Genomic DNA, 16,480 nt, shown 5'->3' on the forward strand with positions numbered 1-16,480 from the left:
TTTGAGTAAAACCTTACACCTTGCGTTTTGTATACCCCTTGAATTACTAGAAAATTTATAAATATCACCCTGATATTACAATACCAAACATCCTTATGCATCTTATAAAGTTGTAATAAATTGCAGAATAATCTAATTAGTAGTAGTTTTGCAGATAAATGAAACTGCCACACCGCAAAAACGGCTATGATTAGGATGTAAACAAACCAACAGCTGATGAACCCACTCGGTATGTTCACTGCGCGAAAGGTTTGGTAAAAAAATTACGAAAAATTTGGCACCCTTATAATTTTTAAATTTTGATTTACAGATAATATTTTAAATAATGAACCCATTTGGGTTTGGAAAAAGTTAAACCCAACCAAAAAACCCCTTACAAAAATTTTTAAAAATCGTTTCGGAGCCGTTGTTACCAAATGCAACTCTGTGTGCGAACACTGAACACACCCTATGAAATAGAAATGTCAAAGATGGCGAATTGTTTTTCAAACTCTGTATTTTAGTAAAATTAGTGAAGTTTTTACAAAAATACTTGTGTAAAATCACAATTTAAACTACAAAAAAAGCCGTTCCATTTGCAGCATAGAAGTAAGTGCCTAATTTGCCGTATTTATACACATACGGATATCATTATTTGAGCCTTTTGAAATAAGCGTGCGGTAGCGTTTGGATTTTCGAATTAACACTACAAACATTTTTTTGTGCCACCATAGCAGTTGAATTGTTCCCTTTCAAACACATATCCCACAGTTGGAATGGATTCCGGCCATTGGCGTACGTTTTCCTTAATGGTATTATATCTTAGTGGACGTTAAAAACCCAGGTTTTCGCTTGGTCGTACAACGTGTGCGCTTTGTACTGTAATCATTAATATGTACATACCTTTGAAACGTATTACATGACCTGCTCGAAGCAAGCAACGCGAAGGTGTGCTACTAAAGCGTTGTGAATGCTTCTTTTAGAAAAGTATTTGACTAGATTCTTTCTCTGGGTTTGGTAAATAAACCTGAGCAGGAACAAAAAACGGGTACTTAAATATTCATCAACAAAAAAAGTTCCACAGTTGGTTTGACTAATGCTCTTAATTAAAAGGAAATTCCGGGATGGATGGGTATGGCTACTGCAGCAGGTTAAACTTGTACCGGAGCAGAATAAATGCAGATGTGCCAAACGAAGGCTCTCTGGGCATGCCCACTGAACCGCACCCTGCTAACGCCTCTGCCCTTATGGACAGACCTCATCGGGGCTGCACGCTTCCTGGGTATTCCGTCAGTAGAGCTTGACGACAATGATGACAAAGGTTAGTAGCTACTAACCGATCTGGGCGGGGTTGTTGTAGCCGCTATGGTAAATGGTGGTGCAAGTAATAGCCATATTTTAGTAGGCAGACCTTTCGCATTTTATTTCTATTTCCAAACAAATATATACATGTATACCCTAAACTTAATAACAGATTATTGTGCCACTGAATATGTAGGTATGATTACGAATATCCAAAGCGATATTTTTAAACGTAAACGATTGCTGGAACAAAGTACCACTCAAAAATGTGTAGAAGCACATTTCTCTAAGGTTCGTTTTTGCGCTGTGGAGTAATAACGACTGTGGTAAACTGGGTTTTTACAATTTAAACTTGATACACATAGAAATCATTTGGAGAGAAACACATACATACATATCATTTCCTTAATATAGAAAGGCTCTACCTCACATCGTCGCTGACTGAAATGCAGAAAAGCCGTAACTAACTAATTTTTTGTTTCATAAAACTATGTGCGGACGATGAAATGCTTCATAATCAATCAAATAGTGAATTTTAGATTTATAGTTAATTTCAGTGTTTTGTATTGCAGCGACGATGTGAGATAGGGCCTTCCTATATTAAGGTAACGATTAGTGGTTTACGTCGACAGGCTTTGCGGTGGCGGCGTGGTCAGCTTCAATTAGAAGCGGCGGCGGCAACTAGTTTCCAAAGAGCCACGAGGCAACTAATTTTATTATGTCATCTCGTCGGCGATAGGCATTCGCCATGCCAATTCCGATTATAATTCTATTTAATTAGTTTTAAATTTTAATATTGTTACTTCCTAATAATAATAATAGATTGGCGCTTACACATATGTTAGTGTTTGGCCGAGCTTCTCCTCCGATTTGTGGCGTGCGCCTTGATGTTGTCACACAAAGCGGAGGGACCTACAGTTTTACGCCGACTCCGAACGGCGATNGCTGTTAAGAAAAAACCTTTTTTCTATATTTTTTGCGATGTTGCTTTGACCAGGGTTTGAACCCAGGTGCTGCGGAGTGGAAGCGCGCACTGCTTACCACTACACCACAGCGGCCGTTACTTCCTACTTGAGTTAAAATGTTGAGTGCCTGGCGCTGATGTATGGGTGAACAGAAAAAGGTCTGAGGTATATACATAAATACATACATATATGGTTATGTATACTCTTTACAGATCCGTATGCACTATTTAAATTTAAAGAAATTAAAAAATTTAAATAGTTAAAAAGTTAAGATATTGGACGCTATTAATAAATTTTTGTAATATTCTAATCTACCGTTATGTTAAATTATGGAGTTCTTATGATTTTTTGCGGGTTGTAGATAGAAAACAAGGGTAGTCTATTGTTTTTCCAACAGTTTTACCCATCAACTGCCACCAGAGCGCGCCTTTTTGACCCACTGTTTAAAAAACTGCTTATAGATGGTTAAAATTTCCGCTAAAGCACCAAATTTTTCTAAGGATAACCGAATTTAATGAAAAATAATACTAATTTTCACGAAAAAGGGGGAACTTAAATCCTTTGTAGAAACAATTGCGATGCGACGGAGCAAAACCTTTCTGGAATTTGACCGCCACATGAATGCTAACACAAAATAACTTAGAATGTAAAAATTAGCAAAAAAAAGGGTTTGGGTTTTATTAAAAATCTGTATAAAAAATATTCAACTCTTAAAGAAAAAAATACGCAAGAAAACCAACTTGTTTTTGTTTTATCTCCAATAATTGAGGAGGTAGTTGCAATAGAGACACTTCTATTAAAACTGCTTTCAGAGATACTAGCGTGAAAATTTTTGATGTGTGATAACTTTCTTGGTGTAGTATATGAAAAAATAATATTGTTGTGGTTGTGTGGTGGAAAAAATCGTCAGATTCCATTTTTCGGCCCTAATTTAACTGTAATAAACTCGTTCGATCAGAAAACGTGTTTCCTATGTTTTTTCTGAGCTAAGCTTTTTTTCGGGGGGAAAATTAAAGGAGATCACATTCCTATTCAAAGGCTCAAATGAAGTAAAAAAACTTTTTCTTATTTATTTATAGTTCTGGTAAAGACAGCTAAAATTCTCAGGAGCTGCACTTAAAATGTAAAATATTTACAAAAAAAAAGTTTTATAAACCGTTTTTCATAAAGATATTCAATATTCGTCCCCTTCGAAGAGCCAACCTAGAGACGCATCTAGAGAACGTTCCTAGTTCACTACTCGTGTAAATTCTCGCTGATTTACGTTAGCATCATCTGCGTTCTTTGGTTCCACCTAATTTTTATTTTATAAAAAGTTATCAAATTCCTTGCCTAGAAACTGATAAAAGCCCTTTCTTATTAAGAGTATTTCCTAAATGCATAGAGTAGTTTTGGTGGTCTGGAAGAAATCTAAAAAAATACATATCTATAGGATAGGGCCTAGTGATTGAAAAAATTATGTATTTCAGGAGAGTAATGCTCGGCTTGTATTTTTTCAGTAGCACCCCAAGCAACGGTCAAGCAAACGATGTAAAATTTTAATATTTTAAATGTTTACCGTTATAAAAAACGCAGTCTCGCATAAACGCTGCTCCAAAACAGTTATTATATGAGAAATATTTTTTTTATTTCATCGATAAGAGTTATAACCCAACGTTTATTTTTTTTTTTTGTTGCCTGATAACTGTTGCCGGAGAAATATTTTTTCCGTTGCCGATAAGAATTATTTCCCAGCGTTTATTTTTGCGTTGCTTGATAAGAGTTATTTTACAACGTTTATTTTTTACGTTGTCTGGTAAACATTATAAGATTAGGATATTGATGAAGATGGAAATGGTGAACCAGATAAAGATGATGAAATAAAAGTGAGAGAGTGAAATAACTCTTATCCGACAACGTAAAAATAAACATCGGGCAATAACTGTTATCAAGCAACGTAGAGAATAAACGTTACGAAATAACTCTTAAAAATAATTCTCGTTTAATAACTGTTATGAAACAACATTTTCGCTAAATTTCAAAATTTGGGCAACGTTTTCAATTTGCAAATTCGAGATAACAGTTATTTTTGGTACCTGAATTTAAGACATACATCCCTTCCTTAATTAGCGGTCCCTTCGAAAATTAGGTATGGCTAAAGTGAATAGATAAGAAAAACGTACTTCAAAGATTTTAACTATGATGACGAACCTTCCGTAGCTATACAGCTCCATCAATACAAAGCGCCCCATTTGACATTTTGGAAATTTCGCGGAACAAAAAAACCACTTTAAAATTAACATAGAAAGTGCCTGTACGTAATTCTATTTAATTATGGCTTTAAATTTTTGTTTGTTGATATATCTGAGAGAAAAATATAATAATACGCAAAAAATCGCTTTTCCTTGGTGACGCAGTCGCACACCTACATACGTCTAAAGTGAGCTAACTCAAAAATCAGACCCGGATATATAACAGCTCGGGGATCGTACAGATTCAACGCAATTAATACAAGACAACTTGTATAAAATCATGAAGAAAAAAAAATTGTATTAATCCTATGAATTGATTTATTAAAGAAAGTTATGAATTATTTCTGATTTGATCGCTGTTTAGATGTAGGTGTGTGATATGTGAAATAGACCTAAGATATGGGTTGTCAGAATTAACCTTACGTTACTGACTATGAAACAAAGCCCACTCGAACAACACAAACGTAATGACGTAATTCAGTGTGCTTTGCTTATTGTTCGCTGACAGTTTTTGACATTTTACACGCAAGTCAATCGATAATTTTTCTGCTCGGTCGATATTTTCATTTCTTTTCGGAGTCAAGAGACAAAAAGTGATAGAAAAGGAATTTTTCGTTGGAATTAGCAAAAATATTTAGTTTAATTACGTGGTGACGAGGTGATAAAATACGTAAATGCATAGACTAACTATTAAAGCGAGTTGAGGAGTGCAAGAAAGCAAGGAAACGCTGAAGGCGGAGGAGGAGGAGCGGAGCATACTGCGCGACATTGAAGTTCCATAACTGCTGCAACTGGCGCTGTCGCTGCGCTGCTGTTTGTGTGTCTAGACGAGGAGGAGCGACGAGGGAGCACAAGGAAGAGGGCAAGAGTCGTTGTGGGACACGCACAGCCGCGGAGGCGACGGAAGGAGGCAGAGCAGAAGCGGACAATTGCGATGTTAGCACAAGAAATTAATTTGCTTTGGGAGTGTGCAACCATTACGACCGAACACATTTCGTCACACAAATGTATTCCTATGTGCGCATAGTGTACACATAGTAAGCAAACTAACGTACAATGAAATAAGCATCTGGGAGCAAGCGGAGCTGTAAGAATGTACCAAATGCTGTCGCGCATACAATATCCCACTGAACGTTCAATTAACTAAACTCGTGCTTTCACATCTGTTTCAAGCTGGTTCAAAGCTGTTACGAGATTATTGAGATGCTCGTCAAAAAGGTTCCTAATTTTCCATTGTTTTGGTGAATTAACCACCATTTTCTGATTACTTATAAATAGAAATGTGCGCAAGGAAATTTAAATTCTATAACTAAGTACGTATATATGTACACATACTTTTAGTATCGTCCGTCATTGGATGGCGTTGGTATTTTTTCAGTCCATGACTGCCATCTGCCAAATAATAAAAATATGTTATATATCGAAGTAGGATCTACTTTAAAATGCTATGATGTGCACAATAACGCAATATAGTGTAATAAACCCCCAACCTATGAAAACATCCAGCAGAAAACGTTTAACGGAAAAGTTCTATTATTTAACTGCAATAACGAAATTCAAGCGTTGTTGTGCTTTCTTATAATACATAATAAATAAACTTTCCGAAGTTTGGAAATGGCTCCAAATCCTTTTTATGTCATCTTCGGAGCATACTTGTCCACTTCATCATGAACAGCGCTTCTTGAATCTACAGTATCTACCTATGTACATACATATTTCGAATTTTGTTTAGTTAGCGCATAAATCATGAGCTGCAAATTAAACATCCACTATCTAATCAGTTGAAATGTTTATAAATAATTCATAGCATATTCACAAGGCTTCGCAAGCTTGCTAATTAGACCAATTTAATTTTTTTTTATAATTTGTGCTTAGATATTCGTTTCCAATCTTTTACAAAGGTTTCCCCACATTATTTTATATTAACGTTATGTACATCCATATATACATACAGTGTGTGACCAAATTAAGTCGTTACACGCAAACAATAAACAAAGTCGAGTCCGACCGATTAACGACCGATGCCGGGGCTGGTATAGGCCAAAAAGAGTCAGCATCGGCCGTTTTTGGCCGATTCTTGAATGAGGTTATATTATTTAGCTAACCGATTCTTTGCCGATTAAAATCTTGAATATAATTTCATTTTAAGAACAAATGCTTCTATAAATTTGTATAATAACAAAAGAAAAACATAATCAAATAACCAAATAACAACACCTCATTCAAGGATCTTCCAAAAACGGCCGATTCAACTGTCGGACTCTATAACAAAGCGACTTACTTTTAGGTGAAAAGCGTTCTCCTTAAGTCCATTTGAATGCACAGCAGCGGTAACTCCTGAAAATATTCTGTTAAAAATATCTATTTTACTTTGTTACGGAGTTTATACGTCCGTATCAAAATGAAAAGATTTAAGTAATTCATCGTATAATAAAACATAGATTTCCGAGGCCCAGAAGCCATTTCCAAAACGCTTAATTATACGGAAATCCTATAAATTTTTAATTCAATACCCATCCGAAAGTGGAACCTCATTTTGCCTCATACTGTAGGTTTACGACTTTTATCATGATTGTGTTATCAATTGCGACAGTATTCTGTGGTAAACTTTTAGTAATCACTTATCAGCATTCTTCGAATCCCAGCCGAAATGTGTTCGTTGTCGTCGTGATGGAGACTTAATAGCACCTACCAATGATAAATAAAGAAAAAGCATGTGGTAGCAATGGTAAGACGATGGTAAATGTGTTGAGCTATGGAGTGTGTTTGTTTAGCTGGTGACAGCGAACAAATAAATGCATCACGAGTAAGCAAAATTTTTGCTCGGATTTCGATGCCCTGGAGTGTGAATGTGAAGAAAATAATAACAGTGTAAAAGTCATATTAATAACAAAGCAAGCAAAGGCTTCTCATTCTTAAATGCTCCAGAGTGCATTCGCTATTTTTTTTTTTTTTTGTTTTTCAACTCAATGTGTTTTGGTTTGTATTAAAAAAAAAAAAAGAGTTAACGTTTAACTACAGGTTTTATAAAGTAGCCCTCTATCTGCAATAAAAAAAATAAATTTTGTATTTGAACCCATGATTTATGTCTAAAAGCTCTAAAATTCACTTAATAGCAAGACCGACAGTAAAGTAAGAAATTTTATTTAACATAAGAAACTCATTGATATAATTGAACGATTATCTTTCTCGAAGAAGTATTTTAAAACAAACACTTAATTCGTGAAATTATCTGATTTGCGAAATTCACTTAAAATAGAGTCGAATCTAATTGAAGACAAACCCAAAAATTTAAGGGTTTTGTTCGCTTCACTGACCAGCAAGTCAATGCTGGGCAACAAACAAAAATAAGTACACTTCATTGCCAAGCATTTCTCAGCGTAGATGCCAGAACGCTATCCAAAATAATTTCCCCTTTCCATTCTCACCAAAACGATTTTTTCCACAGCGATTTCGGTATTTCAACATGGTCAGCACTAATTTGGTGGTTCCAGTGGTGTTGTGGGGCCCATCGGCGCCCACGCACTGTGTGTCCAGCGTGTTTCTGTCGGATGATCAATCAACTCTCGTCACCGGCTGCTATGATGGCCAAATCTGTTTGTGGCAAGTTGACCCAGCCACCATGAAAATGTCACCACGTTGTCTGCTTGTTGGACATTCGGCGCCAGTATTGTGCCTAGTGCGTGCCTCTGTACTGCCCGAAAATAATTTCCTCGTGAGCTCATCGGAGAATGGTGAAATGTGCACATGGGATCTAATCGATGGAAAATGCATGGAATCGGTTAAACTGGCACAGGTGCACACACATATTCAAAGCTACCATCCAGCAAACAGCGAAGATGTTCGTCTATTTTGCATTGGCTATTACCCCGAGATAATCGTAATGGATCCATTCAGTTTGGAAATCATTTACCAGCTAAGTTCAAAAGTAAAGCCCGATTGGATTTCTGCACTACATGTGCTGCGGCCCATGAAACGTAAAGACGACGTTGTTTTGGCAATTACAACCACAGGCACAGTGAAAGTTTGGACCCTAATCGGCAATGAGAATAAGCATGCTGAACCGCTCTACGAAAATGAATCTAAGGAAATTCGCTGCTTGAACGCCATTACCATGAATTGCTGTGCTCAAAATCAACGCACCGTTCTAATTGTATGCACCAAATACTGGCAGATCTACGATGCTGGTGATTTTACAGTGCTGTGCTCAGTGATTGCGCCTACGCGGGAACGCTGGCAAGGTGGTGATTTTATCAGTTCCGATCGTGTCATGCTTTGGACGGACGAGGGCAAGGGCTATATCTACAAGTTGCCCGCCAATTGTATACCCGACAACAAAGAGTTCCATGCCAAATCGGTGGTGCGCGACGCACCCTATTTGTATTACGTGCTACAGCAGCCTGGCGACAAGGTACTTTCATGCCCTCCCGCCATGAAACTGCTGCGTTATCAGCGCGAAGAAGGCAAAAGTCCCCAGCACTATTTGCTGCGTGGTGATTCTGAAGGCTATATTTCAGTGTGGACGGTACCGGATGTGCCGCTGGATAACATCAGCATTTTGCAGGCAAAACAAATGCCACCGAGGGTGCTGAAGCCCACAGTCTGTACATCATTGGTAGAGGCCTGGTCTATTATGGATCCACCGCCAGTCGGTATTCTCGATCAGTTGTCACGTATTACGGACACGCCTGTCAAGCTCACTTCAAGTATTTACTTACCGCAACAGAGTCGGTTGGTGATTGGTCGCGAAGATGGTACTATAGTTATAGTGCCCGCAACGCAAACGGTTATGATGCAATTGCTCGTAGGCATTAAACAGAATTTCAGTGATTGGCCATCCCATCAAATACTTTACGGCCACCGCGGCCGCGTCAATTGTTTGCTTTGCCCATCGCTGGTACATCCGCGCTACGAGAAGTCGCATTTACTGTCGGGTGGTGTAGATTTCGCCGTTTGCTTGTGGGACTTGTACAGCGGAACAATGTTACATCGGTTTTGTGTACATGCCGGTGAAATAACACAGCTGCTGGTGCCGCCAGAGACTTGCAGTAATCGCATTCTGAAATGCATCTGCTCGGTGGCGTCTGACCACTCAGTAACTTTGTTGAGTTTACAGGAACGGAAATGTGTGACGCTTGCAAGTCGTCATCTTTTTCCGGTAATAACCATTAAGTGGCGTCCCCTCGACGATTTTCTTATTGTAGGCTGTTCAGATGGCTCCGTGTACGTTTGGCAAATGGAGACAGGTCATCTAGATCGTGTTTTACACGGCATGCTGGCGGAAGAAGTTCTTTTGGCATGCGATGAGCAATCCGCCGAAGATGGTAACGGCGGACACGGTGGCGCCGCTGCGGCTAATCGGAAATGGGAATGGCTAATCCGGCGGTACACTTCTTCCGCGGCATCAAGTCACGAAACATGAACGCCATACGTCATGCCACCCAACGCGGCATACATCAACTGCAACAGCTGCAAGGTCACAATCAAGGCAACTTTGATTTCTTAATGAAACATCGCAGCAATCCGCTCGTGATTCAAGGTCTACGCACTAATCCAAAAGACGCAGAAAGTCATATACTATTCTTCGACATTGAAGGACTTATTTTCGAATTGCATAGTGAGGAGTATGCGCAAATGACACCGGCTGCATTGGAGGTGCTCGGCGTGGTGCTGAATAATCCAAAGGATAAGGCTGTACATCTGGATGCATCAAAAAAAATTAGCGATTTCTTTGGCAAGGTGAAGAACAAGGCAGGCGACATGGAAAAAATATTGAAAGATAAAGATAAACACGGCTTAGTGCAGAAATTCAAAGAGAAGACGGAACAAATGGAAAAGAAAGTGCAAGCAAAAGTCGAAAGCTTTCAGAAAGTGGTGGAGACACAGGAGCAACCCGACGATTTGCGCAGCAAAATAGCTTCAAAAATGGAAGTGACACACGTTATGGAGGTTGCACAGCTGCTGCTCTCACTCTTACACTCCTGGGGCCTGGACCCACATTTAGACAAGGTGTGTGAATCACAATTGGGCTTGTTGCGTCCCATCGTGCCTGTCTCATTTGGCGTGCTCTCCAAAGCTGGCTACATGTCTCTGCTGCTGCCCACATGGCAGAACAATTACAAGATACCGGACAATATACCACCCACACCCAGTAGCTCCAAAAAGCGCGACATCGCGCCCGAATTGCTGCGTCAAGAACAATTAACGGCTGTATTCACATCACGGTTGCACTGGGAACTGAGCACGACGTTGACATCGAATCACATACTGGCGCTTGTAGCTATGTCCAACACATTGATGTCGATGAGCGCTGCATCGTTCCTTCCAGACAGCGAAAAGAGTAAGAAACTGCAGCGTCTGGCTCAACGCACCGACTCGACGTTAAGTAACGAAGAGGAGCGCGAAGAGCTCATAGCACACCATACATCGCAGATTAAACAGGGCTGGAGTTTGCTATCCACACACCATTGCTTCCTTTTGCCCGACAAAATCGAGGCATTAGAGCCACGTAAATTCAAACGTCCGCAGGTGGAGGCAATGGCTAAGCGCTGGCAGCATCATTGCATCGAGATACGGGAGGCTGCACAACAGATATTACTTGGCGAATTGACGCGCATGGGCAAGAAGGGACGCAAACAGCTAGTGGACAGTTGGGCACAGTATTTGCCTCTCTATACGCACACCGAACCAATCGTTCAGCCACAGGTGCTGGCGGCGGCACAAGGCAATAGCGGAAACGGCACCAACGGTCACAGCAGTGCTGTGGACAATCAGGACGAGGACTACGAGGAGGAGGAAGAAGAAATCATCCGTAAGCCGTCCAGTTTGTCTGAATTGAAGCGCAAACAGACCACGGCAGTGATATTGTTGGGTGTTATTGGTGCTGAGTTCGGGCAGGATATTTCGCAGGATTCCCCACAACGCGCAAGTGCCGATCGGCGAAAATCATCTGTGGCAGAAGGTTTCGGCATAGCCAACAACTTGGCGCGATTAACTTCTATGGCTTTGGCACATCTGCTTTACGCGCCTCCCTCACAGAAACTACCAAAGTATACGCCGCTGCGACGCGCCGCAATCGATCTTCTAGGCCGCGGCTTCACCGTTTGGGAGCCGTACCTTGACGTCAGCAAAGTCCTCCTCGGTTTGTTAGAGATCGCATGCGCTGGGAAAGCAGTGCCCAATCTAAACTACAAACTACCACTAACACCACAAGCGGATGCATGTCGCACGGCGCGACATGCGCTCCGGCTCATCGCCACAGCACGACCAGCCGCCTTCATTACGACTATGGCACGTGAAGTGGCACGCTACAACACTATGCAACAGAATGCGCAGTCCATCAATCAACCGCTCACACAGTCGTGCTTTTCAAGGCCAAGGCGGAAATTTTGCTGTGCGTTGAAATGTTGATTGACAAAATGCAAGCGGAGATCGCGAGTCTTCTCGTAGAGGTTATGGACATAACGCTGCACTGCGTGGACAATAATGAATTGAAGTTACGCGGCCTTGCCGAGGTGTGTCCCTCGATATGCAAATTCAATCAGATATCGCACTGCGCGCAAAGCGACGCATTGCCGTTGGCGCACACAACGGCCACCTAGCATCTACGAGCTGCGCCAGAACAAGTGCCAAATGATACCGGCGCACACACATCCTATAACGTCGCTGGCCTTCTCGCCCGACGGCAAATTTCTCGTATCCTATTCATGCACTGAAAATCGACTATCGTTCTGGCAGACGAGTACGGGTATGTTTGGGTTGGGTAATTCTCAAACGCGTTGCACCAAAGGCTACTCAACAGCGCCCATACCCGATGTGTCGCGCCTCAATCCGATGCGGCTAGCCAAACTGGTATGGATTAATAATCGCACGGTGACGCTTATGCTGGCCGATGGCTCGGAGACACGCTTCAATGTGTAGGCAATGTGCAACAGACAGACAAGCCAATCAGGACGGCAGCGTTGCAGAGAAAGCTGTACAAGCATCAAGGCAGTTAACAATTAGGGACTTCGACTAAGGCGCTTCTATTGTGCGTGCTAATGGCGGGTAAGGCGGGCGAACAGTTTGATGTGCAATGGCACAAGAAAGGAAGAAGATGTGGAATATTTTTAGGGAAAGTCAGCATTTCTATTGGGTGGAGTAAAACATCATTACGTATTTTTTGAATGTTTTACGTAACTATTTATTTATACAAAAATCAATTAGTGATATATTTTATTCTCCTCGCCTGAATGTTACTTTAATGCAGAGAATGGAACAAGTGAAAGTCTGACAACAGTTATCATAGTTTTCTAAATATCACAATTTCGATCCACGTTTCATCAGTATTTCGCAAATGTCTATGTGCGCCGTAAATGAACTGTGAGTTCATGCGGCATCCAATTATCGAGCTTGCTATTTCTTTCTATGTGAAAATGTAGTTTTAGGGCCAGCTTTTCAGTGCCAGTTTAAACTGACATTTGATTGGCTAATTGGCTTTTAGTTTAAACCAGCCAGAGTGGGCGTTTAAACTGAGTTTAAGCCACGGCCGTGCAGTGAAAAAATCGATCTTAAATGAAGCTTCTTTCTAGTGCGAAAGTTAAACAGTAAAATTTTACGAAAATGCACAGTTTGGTCTTGCATCTTAAACTTGGTGAAAAAAACCGCAAAACTCAAACAAGCCGCCTATTTGATATTTTTTTTTAGTACTAAATTTAAACGGTCAGTTGTTAATTAGCAAGTGTGAATGACTGCAGCGCTGACACAACTGTACCAACATTCAGTTGAAAACATACGTAATGACTTTTTTGCTCCAACTCAACTAAAAATTCAATTTTATTCGCTTTAAGTGTACGGCAAGTTTGACTTAATACGCTTAACGGTTCCTCAAATTGCTGAAAGCAAAACTGAAAACGCTTATAAAGTGTATTAATTTGTAGCATTTTCCAATAGAAAAAAATTCTAAAAGCATCAAAATATACCATAAGCAAAATATACTAAAATCAAGTTTAGAATTTAAATAACAAGCAAAATCTAAATAGAAATAAATTTGGTTGTTCGTTGTTGATTTAGTTTTTATCTTTCGTATATACATACATGTTTTACTTGTTTTATTTTCAATTTACATATACACATATGTATGTATGTAAAATTATTACCATATGGGTGATTTTTTTACCATGCAGAAATTTTAAATTATAAAAAAATCTGCTACTAGTGATTTTTTATGATATCGCGCGTAAAAATTTCACAGTCTTTCGGAAATGTTGCATAATAGGTTTTATCTACATCTAACTCCCTTATGACTGCTGTTCGTCCGCGCTGGGGGATATGGCGTTTGTGTTGCATTTTCTAGATTATGTAGCATCCAAACATAAATAATGTATTAAAAAAATAAAGGGCTAACGGTGGTACGCACATATTAACATAGTATGGGTGCATTCCAAAACGTCAACGTCAGTCGCTTTTATTTCTAAGCCGCACTAGAAGAAAAAGTCTAACCGTAGTTGCGCACATTTGGCATTGCAATCTAGTCGCGATTAGAAATAAAGGAGACTGACGTTGACGTTTTGGAATGCACCCTTTGTATGCACACACTTACACACTATATACATACGAACATACATATAAGTTGGTTGCATTGCAGTACTACATAGAGGAATATAAAAAAAAAATTAAAAAAATAAATCATATAAAACTACGAAACTACAACAAGTGCAAATGCGAAATATATTTGATGATAAAATTAATAAACAAAAAAAAAACTATGATTATAATACATTATCTAAACTATATACATGAAAAAAGAAAAACAAATAAAAATAAAAATAAAAATACGATACTAGTAAAAAGAGAAATTACCCAAAAATCCAATAAAATGTAAATGCTGTTATTAATATTTGTTAAACTGTTATATTATATTTACAAACATACAATACATAGTAATGAAATTTGTTTTGCTCTTTTGTAAAATTACTTTTTAAAACATATTTCTGTGTTGATTTCGAAAAATATTTAAAAAAAAAAAAGAAAAACTATGTGGGAGCATGGCTAAAAATAAACGAATAATCCAAGGAAAACAAAAACAATAAATCTTAAAACCACATTTGTATGTAGGCAATTGAAGCAAGTATGCATTCAAGTGCATACTCGCATACCTAAATACATAAGTACATACATACATACACATACCTTTATATCTATATAAATTTAAATTAAATGTTTTAATGAATTCAAACCCGATTCACCGAGTGTTTTTTGGAGTTTTATTGTCGATTGTATACAACTAATCGATCGGCTCCTCGTATTTAAAAATTGCATTACTTATTACCGTCGAAAAAAAAGAAGAAAAACTATGTATTAATGAACTTAAATTAAACAAATTTAACGAAATTGTATTGTGCTTACTTTTAAATGTCCCTCAATAAAAGTATTAATTAATTATACCGAAAGAAACGGAATTGACAGTGTTTGTTTCCATTATTTTTATAGTTGTAATCTAAATAAATGAAGCAAAACAAAAAGATTCACTTTGGAAAGAAAAATTTCCATATGGAGTTTTATACCTATACAAGATAAGGACTGCGTTTTGTCACCTTTGTTTTATACAATAAATTTTTTTCAAATTACACAAATTGAAATTTTTTCGTAGTAAATTTTGAAACAAATGTCAGAAAAATACCATTTTTAAATATTTCGGCTAAACGGTGTTATTCAGTTGGAAATGGCAAGCGAGTTCGACGTATGTACATTAGGGTGATCCAAAAATGCAGATGAAAAAGTAAAGTCGGAATTTTTATGCCCCCCGCCCCCTAGGATTCTTCTATACCGAAAAAATGTAACCCTATTTTTTATTTTGAAATCACAAAATATTTAAAGGTCGCTGAAAGCGCGCAAAGTTTTCCATGCGTTTTATATGGGAAAATTACTTTTCGTAGAAATGGTATATAATTTCTAAAAATGAATATTTTTGGAGCAAGTCTAACGGCAAGTCTAAAGCAAGCGAAATGCTATGTATGTATACAGTGCCGGACAAAAGTATTGGCACAGAGAATTTTTCCGCAATATATACAAAGTTTGGTATTCTAATTTATTTTCGATAAAAATATGTATATTTATAATAATTATAATATTTTTTATAAAAATATACATAGTTCCTCCTACACCAAAAAAACAAAATCTCTAAACTTTGTGGAAAACTCAAAAAATTCAATAAATTTGCATACTAATTTGCAACTTTCTATTCAGACTTTTTAGCCATTTCAGTTTTATAGCCCATTCAATTTTAGTATAAAAAATGCAAGTTTGAACTTTCTAAAAAATCGCGTTGATTTTTGGCAATTTTTTTTGTGGGAAGGTTTTGCTCATTTTCTCCATACAAAAAATAATTGTCGGTCGAACATACTTTGTATATACTTTGTATGGAAGAACCTGAGTAAAAAAAATTGCCAAAAATCAACGCTGGGCTATAAAACTGCATACTTGGAATAGTGAAAGAGCAGTTCTGACTTCAGATTCGAATTCAGCGACCCAAATCTATTAGAAATGGCTAGTCTTCTCCTAGATAAAATAAACAGGACTATCACAGAATCCATCGTAGTTTCCATTTTCGTGAAATCTACGAAAGTGTTATAACAGAATCCGAATGGCTACGAACGTAAATTCGAAATTCGTAGAGAGCCTTCACTGCATCCGTTCGTAATGAAGATTCGTGCAGATACTCTACGACGAGTTTATGCAGACAGAACAAAAATAAAAATTACTGAATCTTAAAAATAATGCTGCATTATTGTTAATAATAAATATTTTTTATACTCCAAATTTTGGTTATAGTTTGATATGGCTATTTAATGGATGAATATTTCTTATGAAGCCATCAGTATAAAAACAATTTATTAGAAAAAAAAACTTAGTTATTTTCATTTCATAAAAATTAGTTTAAAAAAATATTTAAATTAATTAAAAATAATATAATTGATTGAGTAGGCAACTCAGGAGTAAAGTCCTCTCTCGACGTACGAAAAC

General features: G+C 38.0%; 1 protein-coding gene across 1 annotated transcript; it reads left to right on the forward strand.

The window, feature by feature from the left end:
• Window positions 1-4,968: 4,968 nt before the first annotated feature.
• On the forward strand, window positions 4,969-14,120 carry LOC108377895 (WD repeat-containing protein 7-like). Its single transcript, XM_017634190.1, is given in 6 exon segments — window positions 4,969-5,413; window positions 7,926-9,831; window positions 9,834-11,834; window positions 11,837-12,037; window positions 12,040-12,075; window positions 12,078-14,120. Coding segments are annotated over 5 exon segments (4,446 nt in total). The 5' UTR covers window positions 4,969-5,413; window positions 7,926-7,943; the 3' UTR covers window positions 12,398-14,120.
• Window positions 14,121-16,480: the final 2,360 nt, after the last annotated feature.

Source organism: Rhagoletis zephyria, unplaced genomic scaffold (genome assembly GCF_001687245.7).
Source record: "Rhagoletis zephyria isolate East Lansing unplaced genomic scaffold, Rhagoletis_zephyria_1.1 Rzeph_scaffold_12928, whole genome shotgun sequence".
Taxonomy (NCBI): domain Eukaryota; kingdom Metazoa; phylum Arthropoda; class Insecta; order Diptera; family Tephritidae; genus Rhagoletis; species Rhagoletis zephyria.